The sequence below is a fragment of the Protomyctophum parallelum genome (assembly GCF_964188405.1).
Source record: "Protomyctophum parallelum genome assembly, chromosome: 16".
In the NCBI taxonomy this organism is placed as follows: Eukaryota; Metazoa; Chordata; class Actinopteri; order Myctophiformes; family Myctophidae; genus Protomyctophum; species Protomyctophum parallelum.
In genome coordinates this window covers 33235369-33261454 of record NC_139711.1, presented here as the reverse complement: position 1 = coordinate 33261454, position 26086 = coordinate 33235369, and the positions used below count along the sequence as shown (strand labels likewise).

Sequence of the window (26086 nt, the reverse complement as noted above, 5' to 3'; positions counted from 1 at the left end):
ACATCAAAACAAAAAGGTCTGAAAGGCCCTCGTCTGAGCTCCTCCAACATAGAGGAGGTGCTCTGTAATTTCACCAGCAGGTGATGATTAGCATCGGGAGTTCCATACCTCTGCTTTCGAAGTCCCCCTGTGGTCAATCTTTTTTCTGTTGCTTTGGGGGTATGTTTTTATCGCTGCTTCTGGTTAGACTGAATAAAGGCATGTGATTTGGGACATGAAGACTGTCTGATATGTTTGATATGTTTGATAATATCACAATTTAACAATTACATTAAAAATCACACTTGTGTGAAGTGAAGGGCGCCTGGTAATGTTGGTTTCAGCTGCTGTAAACCTACGTCCATAGACTTGGCTGCCACTCTACTGTATGTCTGTTAAAAGTAAATGTTAATGAATTATTTTATTTAAAGGACCTATAACATGAAATTCAACTTAAAAAAAAGAATTGGTGTTTTTTTTAGCTCCCCTATGTGTGTTCTATCCCCATACATACGCAATTTTGAACAATCAGGCTTTGTCATCATATACAGTAGGCCAGTAGGGGCTTTTATTGAAATTGCTCTCAGGAACAGCTCAACTGATTTAGCCATATGCGTGATGTCATCAGTATCGCCCTACTTTGTATACTTCCTCCCCCTCTTCAGTCTTCAGTTCCAAATTAGCATTTCAACTTTGTTTACAATATTCACCATTGTTTATTTTTCAAGATGGCATGGAATGGAAACAAGCCTGGGATTATCTAGCATTAGTTTTATAATGATATAAAAAAATAATGCATATCAGCGCCCCCACCACCTCAGGACATTGTGGTACTGCAGCTAAAATTGACTTGGACTGCTTATATCAGAGTGGTGATTGAGGCTCAAACCATTAGAAATAAGTTTGAGGGACATAAACAATATGTATTAAATGTTAAAAACTATTTTAAAACGCATGTTATAGCTTCTTTAAGTTATGCCACCTCGTGGCCCATCCCTCATGGGATTATATGACACCTTTTTTCATACAGTTACAATAATTCAAATGTACACAAATGTACATGTTCTAAAGTGGGAAGTGAGGACGCTGGTGTCGACTGTTCGCCGCTTCACCTCCCAATGTATGAATGAATGAACCAAGCGCTTTGAGCACTTGGAAAAGCGCTATAAAAATGAAATTCATTCATTATAGGGCTTCAGTTGACATTGGACAATCTACACTTCCCCATGATGTCCCTCCACACAATCATGAACTAAATTCAAATTCCATTCAGTAGGTGAAATTAGTGTTTACAGACTAATATGGTCCTTGAAGACAATAATTAGTCATCATGGATTGCAATTGCTAACAGAGAATACTGTGTACACATTGGGTAATTCACTTAATAGTCTGTTATTTATTTTCATTTTCTAAATTGACGTTTTGCCTGACTGCAAAAAAATCAGTCAATAACCATCTTCAGCTAATGTAATTTTGCATATGCTTACCCGACTAGAGGCACAAGTTGCACAACCTGCCTTAGTAAAAGCGGTTTCTGAAAAACTTGACAACAAAGCAGCATCCGAGCATTTGAATGAGGACATTAGTGCTTTCGTGCAGTACAACTAATTAAGTGACCAAGACCATTTTGGATTGCATTGCTCCTAAGAGGCAAATGTGCTCGAGAAAAACAGTGAATATATTGACCTCTAAAGGCCGTCAACCGGTAAGAAGTAGCATGTCATTAGAACTTGGTGAACACTATAATTGCAAAAAAGTAGCTCAGTCTTATTTCCTGATAATTGTATCCAACACTAGAAGTTACACACTAAAGCATAGTATATATAACACATTACTCAGTCTACCTCACACCTCACGCGTGTGCACACACACACACACACACACACACACACACACACACACACACACACACACACACACACACACAGTGTAAAGTCCTCACAAAGTAGATGAGCCTCGCTCCGTATCGAATTGAAAGTGTCTGCAAAGCCAGTTCCTCTCGGCCTTGGAGGCGTGCATCAGCAGGCAGAAGCGCCCGCTCAACGTCCCAGGGTAGCAGGAGTAACACTTGGCCTGCTCCCTAGCCGCTGTTTGGATCACAGCATCCCAGCGACATCATCCAGGCGCTGGCAACAACACGGCTGGGCTTAGAATGACAAATTGGTTTGAGGGAGTGATGAGAGTGGGCCAAGAAATATACTTTGAAGGGAGAAACGCATTCCGCGTTGCGACAAGCATACCACATTATATGGTCAAGTGTACACGTCCGACACTCGCCATGTGGATTCATCCGGCGCCCAAAGACACTCAAGCGAGGCGAGGCTCTCTCGTCAAGACAATGCCAAAGAGTTTTATCTTAGAAAGTCACCCAAAATATTACTGGATTAGAGAGCTTTTCGGCTAACAGTCTCTCGTCTTGTGGCCTACATTTGAATTGAACCAAGCTTTAAGCTACCGAGATGTCATGAAAAGTTGTGCTTCCGATTCTAGAAGTGAAGCAATATGGAATACGACAGTCACTCATGTTTATTACATCAAGTTGGACCCAAACAGAACTGTCTCTCTGAAATCTGAACATTTACATAACTTCAGAGCAAAACAAGTCATGTTTTCTTTAAACTCTTTAATTTGATTCTGACTGATGACTTGATTAAGAATGTATTACTTTGTTTATAATTCCAATAGGCAAGCCATTTTCTACCCCCCCCCCCTCACTGTTGATGATTACAGCAAGCAAGTAATGTAATCTATTTACAGTTTGATGGAAACAGTTTTGCCAGTTGAGCTACAATATTATGATGGAGAGGAAATAATGTCAAAGTAATGTGGTTTTCCACTGGTATTCAGTATGAGCTGTGGCTTTTGTATGAACATCTGTTGAAACCAACCAGCATGATAATATATTTGCCACACTTTCTCTCTGTGCCACAAAGCAACATCTTTGTTACATTTTAATAACAGTAGGCCCCTGATGGCATTCTGATGCCTGCACCCATTCTTTCAGGATAAATCTTGAAATGGTGATGGTTCATGATAATAAAACGTCGTAGCAGTGGTATGAAAATGAAAACAGTGGTAACTTTTCTCCAATATATTTTAGATTATCCTAAAGCTGTGTGGTATACACTACAGCCATGGCCCATGTTACTGTAATCCGCAACAACATTGCAGTCATCAGGCTGATCTGCAGTATCAGGGATTGTTTCAAACAGGAAAATTCAAGAGACAGGGAACAAACAAAGCTATATCGTGGGTGGATATGGATTGTAATTTAGTGGATATTGATAATGTTTAATGCTGGGAGCAGAATATTAGTCTAAGGACATGTTACATACTTACTGACAGTTTTGTGTCCATTTGATTTTATGAACACAAGGCATATGTCTAGTGATTTTTCCCAGTTTTTTTTACTCTGTACACCCATTTGGTGAATTTTCTAGTATGAGTTCTGCTGTATTGAGTAGTTTATTGTTCTAAACAGAACAATAGCTTTGTAGGCTGTAATTACATTGTTTTTTCCGCAGGCTTGTTGGCACCTCGGTCAAAGGCGAGCTCCTGAGTGCCTCTAGGACACCCTCTTATGTAAATTAGGCCCTCTTTCTGTGCCAAAGCAATCATGGCATTGTACCGATTCCACGCAAGGTCTGCAAATAAGCCATGGCAATAATGCTCACAGGCCACTGCATGTGAACCCTCTTGTCTCCTTTCCTCAACAAACCCACAGTCATAGTTTTCTATATATTTTTTGTTGCATCGAACAATTATGGTTTGAAATTGTATGGTAGTTTACTTTCCTTTGCAAATGAGCCCCATCCTGGCACGCTTTCAAAGAGCTCAACACTGTATGTGTGGCTTCCTTCAGGCGTCGGTTTTTGAACCCTCATTATTGCGTATGCATATGCACAGTGTTGCACTAAGCTCACATGTAAGGCTAGATAAACATGCCAAGATGGGAGGGAGATGGGAAGCAGAATGCATATGCCTACACTATGTCATCCTGTCTGTGGGTCTGTATTCTTCACTTTGACTGACAAGGTCTATCTAGTAACATGGCAGGTAGACAGGCTTGACTGCCTTGTAGGTTTTTAGTACCCATTAAAACGATATTCAATCATTTTTTGATGGCTTTTTTGTGCACCCGAAACCACGCCTCATAACGAGTCCATGTTCGAGTACCATTCAAATTGAAATGTTGTGCCGCTTGAAGCTGCATCAAAATAATTGTTTTGATATCTCCCCGGTTCTGGTTTGGCAATGACTTTAATTCAGGATGATAGTCGCATGAGGATGAAGAACATTGTTTGAGGTATCGGGCCACGGTTCCTCTGGCTCGCAATTATAGGAGATTTAGTCCAACCAGCATGGGGAAAAAAGCACCACTTTGAAATACAAGTGTTGCGTATACCGCGGTGTCCCTCTGATTGCACGTCCAAGTCAAGCTAAATAATAATGCAGAGACTGAAGCCCCACATTATTGCCCAAGGCACCGAAATTGCTAATGAACAGCAGCAGGGTGTGTTGGGAGGGGGGCTATCCAAGGCAAATCATCTATGGTGCTTAGTATGCCTTACCACCGCACAGAAAACAAGGTAACAAAGTATTCAAGAGGGAAGGTACTGCAGGGGACATGGCCGTAAATGACTGGCTAGCACGTCGACCACGAGATCACCGTGTCCCTCTGATTCTAGCCGGAGGCCTAGTGTTGCATGCTGCCCTCGTCTACCTCAGTTTCCCATCTCTACACTCCTATCTAACTAAAGCAAAAAGTGCCTAAAGGTAATCTTTAAACACATGAACCCTTAGCGTACCTATTCTGGGCATGCTATAATAGGCAGACATTGGGTGAAATAGCAGATCTACGAGCTCAATACTAATGGGCTCATACTATGACACAATATACTTGATTGGCAGAGATTTTGTGTAGAGGGAAAAAAGGAGCGGACCATGTATAGAGCCCTGGGAGACCACGATCAACTACAGTAACACAATAACCGCTATTGATGTGACAGGACGTCATTTCATATCCAACACTTAACTGCCATTGACAACCCCAGACGTCTCTTCAGGGTTTTCATTGATAATGTTAGATTGTGCTCTTCGCCGACATATGAATGGCTCTAGGTTGCTAGGAAACCAATAAAACCGTCCACCTCAATGTAAATAGATTTACTATAATGCATTTATCTCAGATTCTTTTAACAGATTGTGTTTTTGGTCAAAACAAGCTTTATTCACAGCCCATAACTAAAGAACCGATGATCACAGTTCCAACATTTGCGCTTTAAACTTTACACAGAGTTAATTTACTTCTGGTTCACGATCTGAGACCCGTGGGCCTTCAAAATAACGGTCTCTACTGAAGAAATGCTGGCAGTGGCGGAATAATTAATTACCATTGTGTTAAAAAAAAACAAGAATAGAATAATACAACAAACAGGCTGACTTATTAATTTTAAAACAACTATACCATAATATGAAATAACTATGCATTGTGTACGAATTCCCTCTAATGACATTTCAAAGTGGCATTTTTACCCTGTGTGTATATGTTCTTTCTCAAACTGCCAAAGGCTCTTGTCGCACTAGCAAAACAAACATCCAGAAAGAGGGAGGAAAAAGAGAGAGTGTGAAACACAGAGAGAGATAGAGAGAGTATATTTTCTGCAGATCAAAACATGGCAGTCACATGACAAAGGCATCTGATAATCCTGGAACTACATCGTTTTTCTAATCTATAGGGAGGGGGACCATTGTGTTGTTGGTGGGATGGGAGTGGGAAAACAATGTGTGTGTGTGTGTGTGTGTGTGTGTGTGCGTGCGTGCGTGTGTGTGCGTGCACGCGTGCGAGTATTGGGGGGGTAGATAGAGATAGAAAAGCAGCTTCTGCTGTGCCTCGCTACATGTAGTGAGGCACTTTTGAGTGGAGAGAGAGAAGTTGACAGCATGAAGCCCCCCCTGTGTGTGCAGAGAATGTAGAGTGAGATACAAATGGGCCAGAAGTTCTTCTGTCCACTCAGCACTGAATAGTTACTGTCTTTGGGGTTGTTTCCCCAGGATTTGTTGGGGAAGTTGGGTTGCTGAATGTGACCAGAGTCTTCTAGCACCAATGTCAGGGCAGACACCTTGCTTATTGTCTCCACCAGGCCGAAAGCATGGGGGAGAGTATGTTTTGCAATCCGTCCGTCCGTGTGTCCGTCCGTCCGTCCGTCCGTGTGTGTGTGTGTGTGTGTGTGTGTGTGTGTGTGTCCGTCCGTGAGCAGCTAATCTCGGCCACCGTTAACCCGGTCGATGCCAAATTTTGCACACACACTCCCTGGATGCCAACGATGAACCTCTGCCCCAAACTTTCCAGAACGGCCTGTTATAGCGCCACCAGGAGGCCGCTTTGTGCAAAACAGGTTTTTGCACAGCACACCTACAGATTTTGTCCAAACATCACGCAAATTGGTACACAGTCTCTCTAGAGCCATTCAACCAAACCGGTCTTTCAGATTTCTCACACTCCATCCTGATTGGTTAAGATTGGCTTCCAAAGTTCACAGGAGTGCTCAGTTTCAAACAAAATGCTGCAAATCATGAACACATCGCGTGATTTCCGTGAAATTGTGCACCCACATTCCCACTAGGCCGAGGACAAAATGCCACATGAACAATTTCAACTCAGCCTCAAGGTGGCGCTATAACTGGCCGAAAAGTGTTTTTACCTCTAACTGCACGGATCTGTGGATAACCTGGTGGAGACCTGTGCCCAGAAGGGCACTTTTTCTAGTCTTTATTTGTTTTTTGTTTTTTTCACTTCATATTTTGTGATGCAACACGTTGTTACTTTACAAAATAGATCTGCCATTTTGCTCATTTAGAAAATGTTCGGCTATAATGACATGCCCAAAATAAGGAAGTCAGGTCTCACAGGGTCCTATAGCGCCAAAGGACATTTTGGAACGTAACAATAAACTGAATTTATTAACTCTAAAATATATAAATAAATACATTTCAAGTACATTTCTGGTACATTATGTGGTCTGTTATTGTGTTATACACCGTATAACTTTAACAAGTAAGTTAACTAAAATGAATCGATTTGAACACGGGTTATTTTTTTTATTTTAGATTCTGTCGGACAGTGATGATAGATAGCTAGATCTGGTGTTGGAATAATAATAATAATAACAACTTTATTTATATAGCTACTTTTCTAGACAAAGTCACAAAGTGCTGTACAACAAATTCACTAAAAAGCAGGGAAATTAAAATAGATGCAACATAGCAAATCAAAAACTTACAGCCAGATGGCCAACAGTAAAAAGCATAGTTAAAGATGCAATATAGAAACAACAAGAAATTGTAATAGACAAAATACCAACAAAGTTCAGTGAACAAACATTCAACGGGGCAGGGGGGGGATGCTTTTCTGAACAAATATGTTTTGAGAAGAGATTTAAAGGATGCAATGGTATCTGCTTGTCGGATGGTTTTGGGAAGGGTGTTTATATGTTTCCTAATGTCCTTTTCTAAGTGAGTTGCTATAGCATTGGCAAGCTAACTGGGGTTTCCCCACACATTAGCATTCTTGATGGTCATTCACTTAACCACTCATACTTCGCCGTACGACAGTTTCACTCGACGGAAATGGCCACTCTAATGCTTTAATATCAGCAAAATACAGATGCCGGGTTGACTGTGCGGTTGTTGCACTTCACATGAGAGCTTTTGCTAATAGCTACATGTTGTATGTGTATGAAATGGCCACTGCAGAAGTTGAGATACGGATACGTTGCTGATCAGAGTTAGTTTTGGGGTTATGTGTAAGAAACACAACACGGAGGGACCACAGACATGATGCTGGCTAAGTCAGCATGTCGCCAAAGAAATCATACAGTAGAAACTCATATTTCAGTTATCTTTCCGTTTCCTCAGAAAACCAACATTGTAATACATCACAGCGTTGTGCTCTCTGGCTCATATCAAATTACAATAACCATCCAGGCACTCTGAAAAGACAAAAACATCAATATGTGGTGTAATACAAAGCCTTCTGTCGCCAGCCTTGTCAATAGTGTTTCCCTATCAGATACAACATGTTCCGGACCAGAGGTAGACTGAAACATATGTCATTGTCGTAGTATTGTCACTATAACACCTTGTTGTATATTTAGTTTTTTTAATAAAATCAAGATATGTTGTGTTAAACCACTTATGCCCTATTCAAATAAAAATAAAAGATTAAAGGTGTGTTTAAAAATGTTTAATAGCAGATCTAAAGCTCACAATGTGTCAAATATTTTTTTCTTTTTTTGGGAAATGTTTGCCTAGGCTATAATGACATTCCAAATACAGGGACAGTAGTGGTATAGTGTCTAAAACATCCAAAAGCTGTTACCATTATTATTGATAAATGATTCAACTTTTTTTTTTTTATAACTTTTTATTGAATTTTTACGTTTTCACATAGCTGAATAAATTATTCAACCTTAATATTAATCTTTTATACGTGAGCATAACATGGCCTGATTGAATAGCATTGTTTTGTTCTGCTTAAAGAGTTAAATGCAATTTTAATAACATTAAGCTTGTTAAAAAACATAGCACAGTGATTATAGCCTGAGGAGATAAGTGCGTGTGTGCGTGCGTGCGTCTGAGCGTATGCTTGTGTTCTCAATCATGAGAAGGGAGGGGATTTAGATTGGCTCCTATCAAGCTTCAACAGCATTTCTCTTTATTTGAATTAAAACAGCAATTTTAAGATTGAGTTTTAGAATTAAACCAATACTTAATTTTGTTACACTTTGCATGGCCTGAAATTACTGTATGCTGTTTGTTTCTTTTTTTGTGCAGCACATCAATGATTTACTTATAATCTCTGACTATAACTCATTACAACAAGGAAAGCATATGCATCATTTTAGATTTTTGCGTTGGCTATTCAAAAATAGCAGATATACAAGGTCACAGTGCGTCACTTTGTGCCCGCTTTGCGAGCTTGTACCTGCTATTGAACTACTGATTTAGAAGGCATTTGTTGCTGATTTAGAAGGCATTTGTAGACTCGGTCTCATGCTGGTCTCAATGGGAAATAAGTCAACATCCACTATTGCTGCTGTCAGGCAGAAATGTTGAAATTTTATGTTTCAGGAATTGGGGGCGGAGGCCCTGTTTAATACTTTTCATTGTTTAAAGTTGTTTTGTGTGAAAAGGCTAACATCTATTAGCCTGGTTAATAAACCAGACCAAATCAGCCGTTGGCAAAAATAAATTGCCTGCCGGCGGATTTCGGTCTGGAGAGGCTCAATTGTACGCCCATTTCCTACACCAGAGAATGTGGGCGGCCAATCGGGACACGGTATGCAATATGGGCGGGCTTTGGTACAGTGACTTTCAATGCTTGAGACCTTTGACTTACAGTATAGCTCTGACCAATTGCGTCAAAGAGAAAATGTTTCCCTGGAAATGAAATCCAAGCTGAGCCTCCCCAGACTAATATCCCGCGGTCCGTGCGATATTAGTCTGGTTTATTAACCAGGCTAAACATCTATATGCATCTACACTTACAGTAATGGAGTGTTTATTCAACAACAGGGTTCTCTCAGTCTCTCTGTCTCTTTAATACACAAAACACATTTTCAGGTGGGTTGCCAATTTCATCCAATCAGGAGAGAGTACACAATGTCAGTCTCAATTGTATAGAGTTCGAGTTCTAATTGTATCTGCTCATTTCTTTGTGTCATCATTTCCAATTTCACTTGTTTATCCTGTATGAATTCTCTCTCCTGATTGGATAAAATTGGTAACCCAACCTGAAAATACATTTTCTGTTTACTACAGAGCCGGAGAGACATTTCTTTCAAATTTTTAGAGATAATGTCAGAGTGTGTTACTAGAGTTCCAAATTAAACAATAAAATTACAACTGGCAAATGAACATACAATTGGCTTAAAATCTTGCAGCCTATAGCCTACTCTGCAAGGTGTTTCAGATGCAAAACCCTTCCTCAGGCAGCAGGGTATTAATTTAGCTGACTAGTAAATGAGATTTCAAAATTATTACATAGGAGACGTTTCTGATGCAACTATGGAGAGAATTAACACAAACTTTTAAACTTTGGCATGGATGTGAAATGTTGGAAGTAAGCCAGCAAAGAGTATTTTAATGTTGTTACTCATCTGTTCCATTCATACAACACTTAGCTGCAATTAACTGGATGTATACAGGGAAATAACATCAGTGTGCATTAGTGGAAGCTTTGATTTGCAAAACCAGCCACAGAATTATTGCAAAGGTTGCTGCTGACATCTACAAACTTAAAATAAACTGGCATCTATTGTGTCCTTGAAGAATGAAAGCATACACGCCCAAACTTTTTATTTATTATTTATTTATTTATCATGTCAGCAATGATCGCATTACATTTTTGGAAATAGATCAAGGTCATTCAAAAAAGGGGGAAAGGTTTTGAGCTTTTGCCCAGTGAGAATCATCATAAACCAATCATACAGACACAAGGGCACAAATGTGCATACATAAACAGTGTACATGAATATGCTCTCTCCCTCTCTAATGCGTACATGCACTCGCAGTCTCGCACAGTCCGCACACACACACAGAGCGTGCGAGAGAGAGAGAGAGAGAGAAATTAAATTCCCAGCTTCTCTCCCCAAAGAAAATAACTCATGTTTATTTGTCACATCAATTATTATATCATGGTTATAGTGCTAGTAAGGGAGAAATTGTGTCTACTAATTCCGACATCCCAGCAAGGCCCATTCATCCATTTATATTTCATAAGCTTGGTATTTATGCTGTAGCGAGGGCCAATCTCGGTTGCTTTGGCCTCTGCGGTGTTCCCCCTTTAAGTTGCAATGAAATATAGATGTTAGGAGTCTGGACAGTTGAGTGTCTCATCTCTCTTGGTGATATCATGAGGAAGCCATTAATAGTGTCAGGGAGCATCAGACACACCACAGGCACATAATTGGATGAGGACATTCGTAACTGAAAGCACCTGCTTGGAATCAACAGGGTCTTCGCAGGAGGCAGACCCTTATATGATTCCCAAGGAAGTTTGCAAAGCCCAGCCACTTCCCTACTGGGTTCGCTTTTTTGCATTTCTGACTAAGGTCAGCTCACAATGGCTCCTGCTCAGTTTCTTATTCAATGGTATCGGGAATATGCAAATACTTTAGATCTTTGCATAATCACAAACAGCGGGACCATCTGTTGTTACCTTGTGTCTGCCTTTTTAATGGTGTTTCCGTGTAACTGAGTGATGTATTTGTGTATTAACAATGTGATAATCATCTCACCTCGAAATATGCATGTAGGCACGCATGTATGTCAAATGTGGGACATATGTTTGGTGAAATATTCTGATAAAGAAGGATTTGCAAAGAAAGGAAAAAGAAAATAGGGGTTAAGTGTAACAAAACAGAACAAAAACAAAACATGTTTGTTAGTTCCCCCCCGCCATTCGTGATATTTTCAAGATAAAGATTTAAAATGTGACCATGGGAGAAATCCCTGGGGGACAGTGCGCAAAGACTGCCACATCTGGTCTTGGATTAGTGTAAGACCTGGTTGATATAGGGTCTCTTAGGTCCACTGAAATGTTTCACAGAAATGCTAATGGGGAGGACCAGGAAATAAGCTGCACCTACTGTCACTAAAGATTTGCTGCGAGATGCGCTCTACAGAAAGCATGTCTCTGATAATATGTTTTTCCTCGTAGAACCCGAACCAGACGCCAGAGAAGTCTTTCAACTCATCACCCCCCATTTGTCCTCATAAGGTAAGATTCAGCTAAAAACAAACCAAGCGGGAAAACATCATTATCTGAGACAAATACAGATATCTGAAACATGCTGGGATTTATTTTTCTTTCTTCTTTTTTTTTGCATTGTGTTTATTCCCTTTTGATTGCATGTCTTCTTGTATTTTTCACAAAAGAAGCCATTTGTGTAAACCTGCATACTGAAGTTAAAACCCTGTTTGAGAGGGTATTTTATGTTGTTGTGATTGGTCAAGTGTGTATAAAGGTTTTTCTTCTTTTTTTCACAATACTGAACTGATTATCCAGGCCCTCATTTTGAAATGTAGGGCTTAAAGTTATCCAGCACTATTTGTCTCTGTTAATCTGTTGCTCACACGTTACTGTAATGTGCCCAAAGCTGCTCTGCTCTCCAGTTTTCAAATTTGTCATGTAAAATCACACTTGTGTGAACTGAGTGGTGCAACTCTCTGGGGGGTCCCCGGTGGGTCCCCGGAACTTCCAGAGTCACAGGATGCTGGCCCGGTTCCGGATAGCCGCCCCGCATCCGAAACGGTCGAGAAATAACAGAGTTGCTGTATGGGGGAATGCTCTCTCTCTCTCTCTCCACATTGTAATTAGCAGGCAACAGTGCAACACTATCTCTCTCTGTTCCTAGCACAACAGTGCCACTTTTCCCCTATTGGTACCCTAAACATAGGGAGGGACATTGCTGTTCCTTGGAGTGGCTGCACCACTCAAAACACAACACAAGCCACGCTAAATGGATGGCCTCACTTCACCCCCATTATAGACTGACAAGAGTGTCTACACTCAAAAATAACAACCAAAATACATAAGATGTCTAATAGATCACTTTACAATTACAATTTAGGCATTTAGCTTAATCCAGAGCGATTTACAGCATGAACAACACATGGGCCTGGCCTGCACCATTGCAGATCTGCAGTCTGATGCAATACCATTGTGAACAACCATGTCCAAGTGCAAGTCCAGTTATCATTGATATCGTCTGATTTCTTTATTCTATTCAGGTGTTTGAAGCCATGAAAACAAACAATGTACGGTATGCTAGCTTCACATCTTAACACTGCAATTTAACAAAATAGTAGAAAAGTCTAGTAGGTCTATTTAGTCTTTGAACACTCTCCCACTCCCACACATTACTTTTTTGGCCCACTTTGTGTGCAACCTTAGCATTACCCATATTTTACTTTAATCTGATTAAGTCAGCCATAGCCTCAGTAGTAGCCTCTTCTTCTTGGCCCAAAAAAAATATAAAGTTTTGGCAATGGCAGAGTAAACAAAGCTACGAATACCACTTAGTGGAAGAACGTAGGTGAAGCCTGAAAACATGAAAATGCATTTGTGTATATCTGTGTGTGCGTGTGTGTGTGTGTGTGTGTGCCGGCCTGAATCAATGTTCTAGTAGCCTAAAGCTCACCCATCCTGAACCCACCAGACTGACGAGTGAACTCACAGTACCCATGGGTTAGGACTTAGGAGTCGACCTCTGCATCATTACTGGCATATGTTGTGCACAAATGCCGAAGCATGAAGATATGGTACCATATCTTCATGCTTCGGCATTGTGGACCTCATTGCCCGATAATGGTACTTATAAGTAACGTTACTTAAAGTACCATTATCGGGCAATGAGGTCCCAAATGGGAATGAAAGCACATTGAATCCACATACCATTTAGAAAAATAATACAACACAAGAGCTTATGGATCTAGATTAGGCCGAAGCCTGTTGGGAGCAATGCCCGTTATTGTCACCTCTGATTCATACAGACAACAGCTCGCTGTTGTCTGTATGAATCAAAATTTATATTAAAAAAGAATAATAATCATAATTGAAACTATAGTAAAGTAAAGTTCACTCTTATTGCATGGCAATTAAAGAATTCCTCTCCAATCCATTAATACTGGCATCTGCTTGGCATGAGGTGAAATGACGGATTTATTAGATGCTAATATATCCTGTCTATATGTACTGTACAGTCCTCACTTCACTCTCTCTGACGGTCTCACGTCTTCACAGTTGACAGACTGATTGAGTCACCCCCACCCGCCCAACTCCTACCTCCCAGTCCTTGCTACTTGCAAATGTGATAAAGTGTTATGTAGTGAAATTCACACAATTTCAGTTCATTGGCCTCGAAATGTGTCAAAAAGGGCTTGTGTCCTTTTCTGCTTGAGTGGGCGGCACGACCAAGAGTGGACCTGTGGTAAAAGGAAGCCAAAGAAGAGAAGTGGTCTGACAGCCTGTCATCAAGCAGTCAACACCTAGCCTCACGTTGCTAATGCACAGCTAACTCTCTGAACATGCGGCCAACACCTAGCATCACCTCATGTTGCTAATGCACAGCTAGCTCTCTAAAAAAGTCTTGGCTGCATGGGAACTGCACATAGATCCGAAGTCCCGTTAGTTGGTTTGTTCTGTAATGGAAATGGGGTGAGAAGCGGCGGCACGGCGGGGTTATATGCCCTCGCGCGGGAGCGCGCCGCGTCATCGCGCACAGAGCCCGAGGCCTTAAAGGGAGTAGCGCACCTCCTTCGGAGCAATGCTCTGTCGGATGATAGTATGCCTCCCCCTTAAAGGTACAGGCCTCGTGAGTGTATGGGAATGTTTTTCTGTAAATAAGAACAATTGGGATGTTCTCACATGCGTATCTAGAAGCAAATGTTGAAGGTCAAATAACCTTGAGATTTAGGGTGCTGCTGCACAATCACTCTCTGCTCTCCGGGCCATTTTGTCCCCATCTCTCTCTCTTTCTGTACCTCTTTTTAAACAGCTGATCAGGCTGATGTAACGGGGAACACCATGGGTTTCTGGGTGGTGGTGTTCACGTTTTAGCTGTTAGTAGCAGAACATAATCTCCCTCTCGTCAGCTCACATTAGTCTCCGCTTTCCGCACCGAACCAATATGCACGGAGAATGCAATGGGCCAGCCGGGGTAATTTGGTATGTCAGTCAGTGCAGGAGGCTGGCAAAATGAGTAAATGGCTGCATGGATATGATTCACATGAAAAGAATATTCGGATTGTAATGGCTCTCAGAATAGGATACCCCCCACTACGCACACGAACACGAACACACACACACACACACACACACACACACACACACACACACACACACACACACACACACACACACACACACACACACACACACACACACACACACACACACACACACACACACACACACACACACACACACACACCTCTTCATCTGCATTGTACGCATTCTGGGGATAGATAGGGCAACGAACAGAGGGCTTTTAAACTGACTGCTCCCTGATTATATTAAGAGTGTGAGAATGAGAGCGAGTGAGCAAGCGAGAGAGCGAGGAAAGAGAGCAGTGAGGGAGTAGATGGGTTTCCAAAGCACTAAGTACACATAATTGCTTCTTGACACATTGGCCAAATTCTGCAGTGCCAGGATCTGAACGAAGATGATTAACGGCTGTCCGAGTGGGTGGCACACAGGTTGTTCGGGTCTTTTGGTTTCCATAGCGATCCTATAGTCCAAAGGCCATACATTGAATTGTGAATATCCCAGAGGTCTGCATACTGTTAGGCTACAATTAGAACTGGCATCGAATGCATTATATCCACTGAATGTCATTCTCGTATTCATCTATGAAGCAGTTATGTGCCCCTCTATTTTTCTGAAAGCGTTTACTCTGGCTGGCAAGAAGATAAAGAAAGAAACTCTTGCATTCTGTGAATAATTGAGGAGTGGGCTCTGAGCATTGGTGCAGTGAGGAGGTCAGGGTAAAAGGGCAGGTTAAGATATACTTCTGACAGTAAGCTCCAGGAGGAATACATTGTGCCAATTTTTCATGAGTTTTTGTTTGGAGGCTTTGGCACAAGTAAGTTCCTCATCATACTGTAGCAGAACAGGATTGAAATATGTGAATAGCAAAGAAAATACAGCATCTTAGTATATTATCTTATTATCAGTGTTGGGACCGTTACTTTTAAAAAGTAACTAGTTACAGTTACTAGTTACATCATTTCAAAAGTAACTTAGTTACTTTACTGTTACTTAAACCAAAAAGTAAAGCGTTACTTTGAAAAGTAACTTTTTCGTTACTTTTCGGCTCGGCTCGCCGGTGCCGGTTCCGGCGAGCCGCCCCGCATCCAAAACACTTGGTGGAGAAAATATGCTATTTCCGTGCTCAGTCCCAGGGACACGGGGACACAGCCAGCCAGCCAGGGACACACATAGTTGTCTATAATAGGAGTGGTTGCACCACTCAAAAAGAAAAACGGGCTCCCACTTCCAGGCCATTCATTCATGCCTTCAGTTCAGTACAGTGATAATAATACCAATAGCAGGGGGGACTGGTGGTGATTTTGATGATGCTATGTAGGCCTATCAATACATATTTATAGCAAACAACTAAATACAAGTAGGCTACAACCAACACAACATGAGGGTTCCAGTTCCACTGCTCCAGTGAATGTTGTACACTGTGCAGATAGGCTGAGATAGCTCATAGCTGCTCTTATTGGTGTCTGTCTATCTCTCTCTCTCTCTCTCTCTCTCTCTCTCTTTGTCTCCACCAGGCCGAAGGCATGGGGGGAGAGTATGTTTTGCACTCCGTCCGTCCGTCCGTCCGTCCGTCCGTCCGTCCGTCCGTCCGTCCGTGTGTCCGTCCGTGTGTGTGTCCGTGAGCAGCTAATCTCCGGCACCGTTAACCCCGTCGATGCCAAATTTTGCACACACACTCCCTGGATGCCAACGATGAACCTCTGCCCCAAAATTTCCAGAACGGTCTGTTACAGCGCCACCAGGAGGCCGCTTTGTGCAAAACAAGTTTTTGCACAGTACACCTACAGATTTTGTCCAAACATCGCGCAAATTGGTACACAGTCTCTCTAGAGCCATTCAACGAAACGGGTCTTTCAGATTTCTCAGACTCCATCCTGATTGGTTAAGATTGGCTTCCAAAGTTCACAGGAGTGCTCAATTTCAAACAAAATGCTGCAAATCATGAACACATCGCGTGATTTCCGTGAAATTGTGCACGCACATTTCCACTAGGCCGAGGAAGAAATGCCACATGAACAATTTCAACTCAGCCTCAAGGTGGCGCTATAACTGGCCGAAAAGTGTTTTTACCTCTAATTTACTTTTGTTGCCCTTTTATCCAACCACCAGATGAAGGCAAGCTGCAATGTCCTACATTCCTATCCTGGTGGAGACCTGTGCCCAGAAGGGCACTTTTTCTAGTTTTCTCTCGCTCGCTCGCTCACATGATGTGCATACACGGCGCACACGTCTCACACACACACACACACACACACACACACACGCGACCGACATAAACAAACACACGGTGGTATAGCCGGTGGGAATGGGATCATAATAATCTGCATTGGACTCAACAACTTACTTTGACTGTGCTTTGTGCTGGATTGGAGCAGCTGAAGGAAATAAGGAGGAATATATCCATTTGAAACGCGATATGGGCGCCGCCATGACACCCACACAGTAAACAAACTTGCGCATCACCACGTGTAGTACACACACACACACACACAAACGCACACCTCCTCCCCCTTCTCTCCCGCAAGGCAAGCATGACAGTTCTTCTCATTCTCCCCCGATCGAGACTACATGAAAAATAACGGAAGAGTAACGGAATAACGCACCATGTAGTAACAGTAACAAGTTACTGAATTAAAAAAAATAACGCGTTACAGCAACCGTTACTGCCAAACGTAACGGCGTTATTGTAACGCGTTATTTACGTTACGTCCCAACACTGCTTATTATATATTATTACTAATATAGGTTGTGTACAGAAACACACAGTACACACACAGTACAGTATAGTAGTATAATCTAGTAGTATAAATCTATACGGAGCTCCAGACAGCGCCAAATCAACCCCTCCGAGGGCCCTGGCGCTAACCCAAATCAAAAGGCCCCATGCATGTGATTCGTGTGTGCGTAACACAATCAAGAATTACACTTTTTGCATTTGCACGCCCAGTGAATGAACGTGCACCCGTTCAGCGCGCCGCCAGCACTATCGCCACTGCTCCCATAGAGTTATAAGGCTGCTCCCAAACGCTGGATCTGAGTCGCGCCCCACCGATTAAGAAACTGTTGGACGACCAAAAACACTAGCTGGGGTTCCTGTGTTGCGTTATATTGAAATCGTGACCTATGAATACAGTTTTGACGGAAGCAACAGCTGCACCTATTTGAAATAGTCTCGCACAGGGCCCTGCAACGTTGATGGTTTAACGTTTTCTCACACCATCAGCAATAAGCTTGTATTCAGATTATCGTATTGCAGAGCACTGGCCCAAACCCAAAATGTTCAATACCACATTACATCTGTCCCGTTATCTGCAGATATCTGCAAATCAATTCCTTAACGGATCTGACCAGTTAAAGCCTGTGATCTGGTTATCGAACCAGGAACATTTCAATCAAAACTTGCTCTTCTAACCATTAGGCCACCACTGCCCCTGTGTTTACCTGTGTTGTAAAGTTTCAAAAGAGTAACTTCTAGACATCTAAATGACAACACACTGTAATAAGTTACTCTTTCTTGTGTTATTGTTGTTTTCTGCGTAATGCAGGATAGGTTGTTCATTATTGTTTGATGGTGCTTCTTGTTATTTCATACCTTTGTATTGCTGCATCCAACAGTACTTTCCTTACTCTGTATCTGTAACTTTACAACTCTAACTGCTGTATTGCCTCTTGGCGAATGATATTCCCTGTGGGATCAAAGTTATCTATCCATGATGGAAATAGTTTTTGTCCATTAGTATACTTATGGCAACTCTTCTGCCATTGGAGGGAAATAGAGCACACAGACAGACATACTTGAGAGATATGAACACTGTTTTTTGTTTCATTGCTGCCGATCCATTTTCTCTCTTGACAGCATGATTGATTACAAAGAAGTCTAAGCACGTGGATACAGTGGGACACAGTTTATTAAGCTCTCAACAAATACCTTAATATTTTTAGAATGTCGGTTACCAAGGCAAAAGCTAAACTAATTTAATTGCGGTGGATAATGTAGTTATCATGACAATAGAGCCAGCAATGACGTAAAAGTTCAACGGCAGCAACTCTCAGCACATCACAATGGCGGTCAGTCATTTTACGCATACTGTAGTAGCCTCTTTCAAATGTGTGGTACCAGCTGGACTCAATTCTACTAAACTGAACTACATTCTGGTACCAGGTATGTCATTTTCCACTGCTTCTCAATGCCGCTAATCATTATAGCAACACAAGACATGGTTCTGCTGAGAAGAGCAGTAAACAACAATTTCGACTTGTCTGGAAAAAAAAACATTTTTGGTGAGGAACAGGCCATAATATGCAGTTGCTCATATTGATTCATTTCACATTTATAACAGCTAGTTTAAAGGTTTGTCACGACTCACCAGTATTCAGTGTACTAGACTAGTACAATCAGTAGAGTTTCACATCAACGTTTAGTAACGACTCAGCTCAATGTAGGTGATACATAAAGAATACCACGTAACAGGTACCTGGTACTACTTTAGCTTGATGATAAATCAAAAAAGGCAAGCGGTGTCGAGCCAGGAGTACCATGCAGTGGAAAAGCTCAATAAAAGTCTTTGCGACCAGCAATCAAACTTGATCGCCGGTCACTGATCACAACACTAAATCACCAGACTATAAAAAGCCCTTTCTGTCGGGCGAAATAATATTGTCCACTGTCTCTGGTTTAATTTGACTTCTCCTCTGTTGAACAACAAATCCAGCAATAGAGAAAGAAGTCACTCTCACTGGCAGTATAGCTACTTGATCCTGGAATGGAGAATTTGTATTTCACCCACACACCCGACCGGCTCACATTTTATTTTGGACCATACATACCCGCACACATGGTTGTATGGTCCCATGGTGCCCTGTCTGTAATTGACCCTGTTAAGTAGGCTATGGGCACTGACCTCTACATTGTTGTTGTTGTTATTATGAGAGAGAGAGAGAGAGAGAGAGAGAGAGAGATCAGAGAGACAGTGAGAGAGAGAGTACTCTATGTGTGAATATGTGCATTGTGCATGATTGCTTATGTGTGTGTATGAGAGCACTTCAACCTATTTAGGTGACAGATGGAGAGGGTGAGTGTTGGGGGTGGGGTTCAAGCACCTCTGCCAGTACGGGGTCCTGCTGCACTCTGTTCCTGCCAGCTCTCTGAAATTACTACGGCAAACTAACGCCCTATGACTCCATGATGTCATTTCACAGCTTTTGTTTTCCACATTGAAAATGAAAAACATTTTCTCCGACAACTTTGGTTGTAAAGGGTCAAGTGATGAAAATGCTGAACAAATCCCCCCTCCCCCCCCTTTCTTGCTTTCCTCTAAACACTATTATGCAAACAAACAGACTGATAAAACAGTTGATGGGGGATCTTGTGTACAACTCTTGCCAGCCAGCATATTCGTAAGGAATGGCCGCTTGTGAATATCATCTTAATGAAGTTTCATCCTGTATAATAAAAGACAACCCCTCCGGCACCTAAACAAGAGGCCAGTCAGTCACACAGGAATTAAGGTTATTTAGAGAATATGAGTAGTTACTGAGGCATCTTCCAACCAAATACAAACACAAACAATCCATTCACTCACTTGCAAGCATACAGTACACACAGTCGCACGCATGCGCGCACACGCACACGCACACGCACACACACACACACACACACACACACACACACACACACACACACACAAAATATTCAGTGGAGGTAAATTTGATCGTAGAAGACAACCCAGGGTTCCATCAGTGCGCCCGAGGTTGCGACATGTTGTGACTAAAAAAAAAAGAAAAAAGAAAAGAGACAAACTGAAAGGTCATTTATGACCTCTGGGTTTGGTCCTGTGCAGCATCTGTCACTAGCAAGCACAGCATGTCAATGTCAAAAGGCAAAAGGTATATATGCAGAGAATTCAGCCTACCAGGCCATAAAGGCCGTACGGGCGTATACGCACTAATCGCACTATACACTATCGGCCACTGTTGCATCGATGGGATTTCCTTTAGCAGTTTTCACAGCTTATCGACAACGCATCCTACATGCCATATGTGTGACACGACTGGTTGAATGACTTGAATGTCTAGTGACAGCAGAAGCCGGTGCAGCATGGCATATTTAAACAAATACTGGCAGTAAAAGCTCACATGGAGGACTATACCATCAAATTCACAACCTTTGCATCAGTTTGCATTAAAATCTATGACCAATGTAAAAATAAAAATAAAAAAAGAGAGAGAGAGCAAGAGAGAGAGAGAGAAATATTTAACATTGCAAATAGGCCTATGTTGAAATTGTAACCTATATTTTAAATTAAGATGTAAGTCATCCGGGCCTTAAATCACATTTATTTGCATCTATATTGGTTACCATTCAGTGCATCATCATATTGCAACATAGAATCATGTTATCCTCTCTGCTTTATGAGACTGAGGCAATGCTAGTCGAGGGCTGAGAAGAGACAATTTTAAGCAAAGATGTCACCTCCCCAGTTATCATGGTTTCCATAACAAAGGTTAATGGCATCACAAAATCAGGAGAAATTGATAGAGGAAAATATGATTGTTGCTCCCCTCTCTGTGCTGAATTTCAATGAGACCACTGTAGTGAGTATAGGACAGATATGAACACAGATGGATTCGGTTCATAATCAAATGGCTCCATACGTGCATGGTACACCCCCCCCCCCCCCCCCCCCCCTTGTTCTCACTGACACTGCTTGGCTTGCTGTGAACAAGACTAGCTTCCACATGGGAGGGTGGAGTTTAACTTCTCCCCAACAGACGTTTCTCTGCATGGCTAAGCAGAGGTATTTACGACATGCACTGGGCATCTCTCAGATCTCTCAATACAATTTGAGCCTACACATTATGACAATACAATTTGAATAAAACTGTTCACGTATTATGCCTATGCCCCAATAGCATACAAATATATATATATTTGTATGCTATTGGGGCGAAACCATATATATATTGTGTTGAATTAATGTGATGTGTGTCCGTAAATAATTATATTCTGTGGGACGTAGGAGGGGCCCGGACAGAAGTCAACCCACAGAGTCCTTCCACACGCCAGAATAGTACCTCCCAGTCCCGGCAGAGTAGTTCAGGAGGAACGGATTGTGTGGCCCTGGTTTTTCCCTAATGGGACTGATCGAGGGTAGCTACGGTGGGACGTAAGTCGGGACTTGATCACCCCGGCTGGGTCACCTGAGTGAGGGGTATGATGTTGGGAGACCCGAAACCCCGATGAATCGTGTGGTTTTAGTTTTTTTTTATAGTTTCAATGTGACGGATGATATAGGTTCTTATGGTCCTATAGATGACTATTTATATGCATTTGTTGCTTTGTGTTTGCTTTCTGTAAATCGCTCTGGATTAAGAGCGTCTGCTAAATGCCTAAATTGTAAATTGTAAAGTAAAACTACTTCCCAGATGCATTTTGTCTCTATAACTCTCTCTCTCGGTCATATTCCCCACCCTACATGATCCAAACTAAACCAATCAGGGATTTGAGTGCCACACATCCAATCAATTACTACCCAAATCACTGTAGACCCCTTTGATATAGAATCATTTGTCAAGTCACTGCAGATGGTGGAGGGCTGGTGCCCCTGTGTCAGAGGCCGTATCCATGTGGAAATCTCTAGTGCAGGGTGCACTCTCCCCACACTTCCCAACCCATTAATGATAAGTCATTGTGTGCTTCAGGATTGCAGTGGAGCAGCCCGATCCCTGAGATGGCTAATGTATTACCCTTTTAGCCTGAGCTGTGGCTAATACCTAGGCCTGTAATCCAGCAGAATGAGTGGAACCTTCTTTAAGGGGAGCATGGTGGGAGTTGCATGGGTCCTAGCTGCTTTAGGGTATATTCACACTGTAGGAGCTAAATAAAACCTGTAGAAATGTGTAGTCAAGTGATCACTACAGAGGACCACACCACCAGCATATACCACATTAGGCCTACCAGGGGGGGGTCGATACAAACATCAAAGCACGCAGGCAGATCTAATGACAAAAACAAGGTCATTTGTTCTTTAAGTAATTACATGTAGCTTAATTTGTATCACATTATCTAGTCTAAAGTCTAGACTGTCTTTAGGGGCAAAACATTGTGTAATAAAATACAAAGATAAATATAGACACTAATCAGTGATTCAGGGTTTCAAGCCAACACATGTTTCAGCATCTTAATTATTAACATATCCACCTAGTTTGGTGATAAACTTGGATACTGTCACTGAAATTGTGCCAGATTTGTGATGGGCCCATCCACGATTCGAACTGATACCAATTCCCTATTGTTTCATTTCTAAATAATTTGACATGTAGCAGTGGCTCAGAGCCTCAGCCTGATTGCCTCAAAAGTCTAATATCTCCCATAGTCCATAGGGATATCTCTTTGGTCTAGTGGTTAAGATGTTGGACTTTCATGCAGGAGGCCTGAGTTTGAATCCTGGGTGTTACACATACATACTGTATGGTTAAACTTATGAAACATAGAGTATCTTCTGCATTTTGTAATGATTGGACACACGCTATTTTATTTTTGTTTGTGATATGTCACTCCCATTTCTAGTACCTCTTCGATTTGATTTAATCTTAGAGGGTACTGTATCGTTCAGATATTTAATGGGTCAATACCTTCAAAACTAAAATAAGACATGAACCTTGAGGCAAGAAATTATTATTTCCTTCATGAGTGTTATCAATAATGCTAATTAAGGCTCAATTCCGTAGTGTAGCAGAGTCTTTCCAGTGAGCCAAGTGAGCCAGCTATGCACTATAGCAGCAGCACCGTGACTCTGTTTGACAAGAATGGAACACAACCTGAATTAGCATCATTGATAACACTTGTGAAGGAAGTAAGAAGTGGCCCAATTTCTCACCAATATGACTGCTGTGTGCATAGAGCCTATTCAGACCGCTGTGACTGGTTTCTGCACAACGCATTGCAAATGGTGTTGTCCCATTGTAAATCAGTGATTTGTCATGTGGACTGGCCTTTAAAGTACCTTGGCACAGCACCAGAACTTGTATTCAGCATATTTTCCAGGAGGAAAGGGGATAGCCTGCAGTAATTTCAATATGCTTCCACTTTGACACATTTTCCTTTGTGTTTTTTGCTAGGTGTACTATACAGTATACTGTACTAGGTGTATATATGCAATATTTTTTAATGACCAATATAACGTTTAAAGAAGCCGCATTTCTTTGTCAGTGGTGCTGTATAAACATTATATTAGATGGTCAAACAAACCCAGCTGTCCTTGCGTGATGGCACAGCCCTACTGTAACTTGAATGCAACAAAAAGAAAAAATAAGACAAAGTAATTAATAAATAAAATCTCAAAAACCCTTAATTTATTGATAAGGCATTAATCATAAAAAGCCTAAGATCTTTGCCTGTGGTCTAAAAAGAGCCTATTTTTAATGATATTATTCATGAGCAAAGTATTATTCAATGCCTTCATGATTCAATGATACTGTATATCCTGGCCTCTTTTTTCTTCTTCTCTCTACCATTATAAATCAGTATGTTGCCATGGGATGACATGGATGCCAGAATCAGAAGAAGATGACTTCTCTGTAGTGTTTCTTCTTTTAAAATAATTCTTTAGATCAACACAGCACAACTCTGTTGCTGGCAGACAGAAAAACATACCTTCCAAATAAGACATTAAGATTATAAAAAATAATTGGACACTGTCTTAAAGGACGGTCACAGGATGATCACCCTTTATGAACTCATTCTGCAATGGAGACAACAGACACTAACAATATGCATTTTCACAGCAATCAACACATATCAGTGTCAAAGCAACATCAGTCAATATCCTCATGGGCTGTCATGTCTTATTTCCTGATCTTGGATTGCGTGTTTTATATCCCGTACAAGCAACACTTTCATCTTAGGTGGTAATCATGCAGCTTGGCTAATGTGTATTAACATGTCGATTATTCTCCAGGAAGTCGTCACATCTCAGCATAAAAGTCTGTCTTTGACAAAAGTTCCTAAATGTATGCACATACTGTCGGTAAATTTAGCCAAACATCTGTGATGCTTTGTCAAGAGCATGTGCAGCTATATGTCATATGCTGTCAAAGTGCGTCTCATTATCTTTGGTTGATATTCCTGTTTATCCAATATACTGTAGTTTGTGTTTTATCTGTGAATAACTAAACAGGCAAGTGTCACCAGTGTTATTTTATGTCTTTGATATGTCTCTTAAAGAAGAAGAGAGAGAGAAAGGGAAATTACAAATCGCTTTAATTTGAAAATTATGAAGACATTGTGAACTTGTATAGGCCTATTTCACATTGGCACATTGTGAAATATACCAAGGGAATTTAGAGTCAGCATGCTGAAAAGCATCATAGCTACAGTGTAGGAAGGGAAAACAAAACCATAACCAGCAGATGACCTTCCAGATGCAATATTGCCTTTATTTGTCATTATTACCGCCCGCGTTTGCTGTGAGTGGGAGGAATATCAATTTGCCAAAGATGGCCTCTGACTAAATGTTAAGGAGCCCCCATCACAAGATCCCTACTGTTCTGAGTGGGCAGATTGTGGCGGTGTTTTACTACTTATGGATATTCAATGGGGAAAGCACGGAACGGGGCTTGCTATAATAAGGAATTTACCAGTGCAGAGTAGCACTGTGCACTGTGAGAACATATGTTAATATATTTGGCCGTGGCCGGAGAAACAGCACGAGGGTTGGAAGAAGAAATGCATGCGTTTGTTGTCCTGGAGCTCACATTTGCCGTACACAAAAATATCCAACATGACGGATGCTCAGTTGTGTGATGAGGGGGAAAGAAAAGTCTTTGGCAGAGAGGAGAAGTTTGTTTTCGGTGACGGTGATGGACCACACTTGGGTGGGGCAGGCTAGGAGAGCGAGAGTTCCTCACTGCATGGCTTCGGAATTACATCAAAGCCACACTTTTTTAAACTGACTGAGCTGTCGAGAAAACTGACATTGACATATGTGGGTACGGTATGCATGCGGCAGATGGGGATACGACAGCGAGTTTTGTCTCTGTGCTTCATCAATGATTTAACAGCGCTGCACCCCTGTGTTGCGTTTGCACGCATGATTTGGTTGTGTATATGCATTCTTAAGACCTGACAGTAGCATGTTGGTTAACAAGCTGCCCCAGTTGAATAAACAAACAACAGTTTGTGCTACAGTATGGGTATGTTATCATACACTATCACATCATTATAGAAAATGAACTAAACAATTTCCTTGCAGGCCTTTTGCATTCATATTAGCT

General features: G+C 41.5%; 1 protein-coding gene across 3 annotated transcripts in view; it reads left to right on the top strand.

Annotated features, from left to right (window-relative positions):
* The window catches only part of pcdh11 (protocadherin 11), a gene marked incomplete at both ends in the record, with an annotated part of 161994 nt that overhangs the window by 53920 nt on the left and 81988 nt on the right, over positions 1-26086 (top strand). For 2 of the 3 annotated variants that reach the window (XM_083785334.1, XM_083785333.1), the window contains one exon: positions 11702-11761. The exons of the other annotated variant lie outside the window; for it this stretch is intronic. In XM_083785334.1, the coding sequence (XP_083641460.1) occupies positions 11702-11761 (60 nt within the window). The remainder of the gene's footprint in view (positions 1-11701; positions 11762-26086) is intronic. 3 annotated transcript variants of the gene reach the window in all.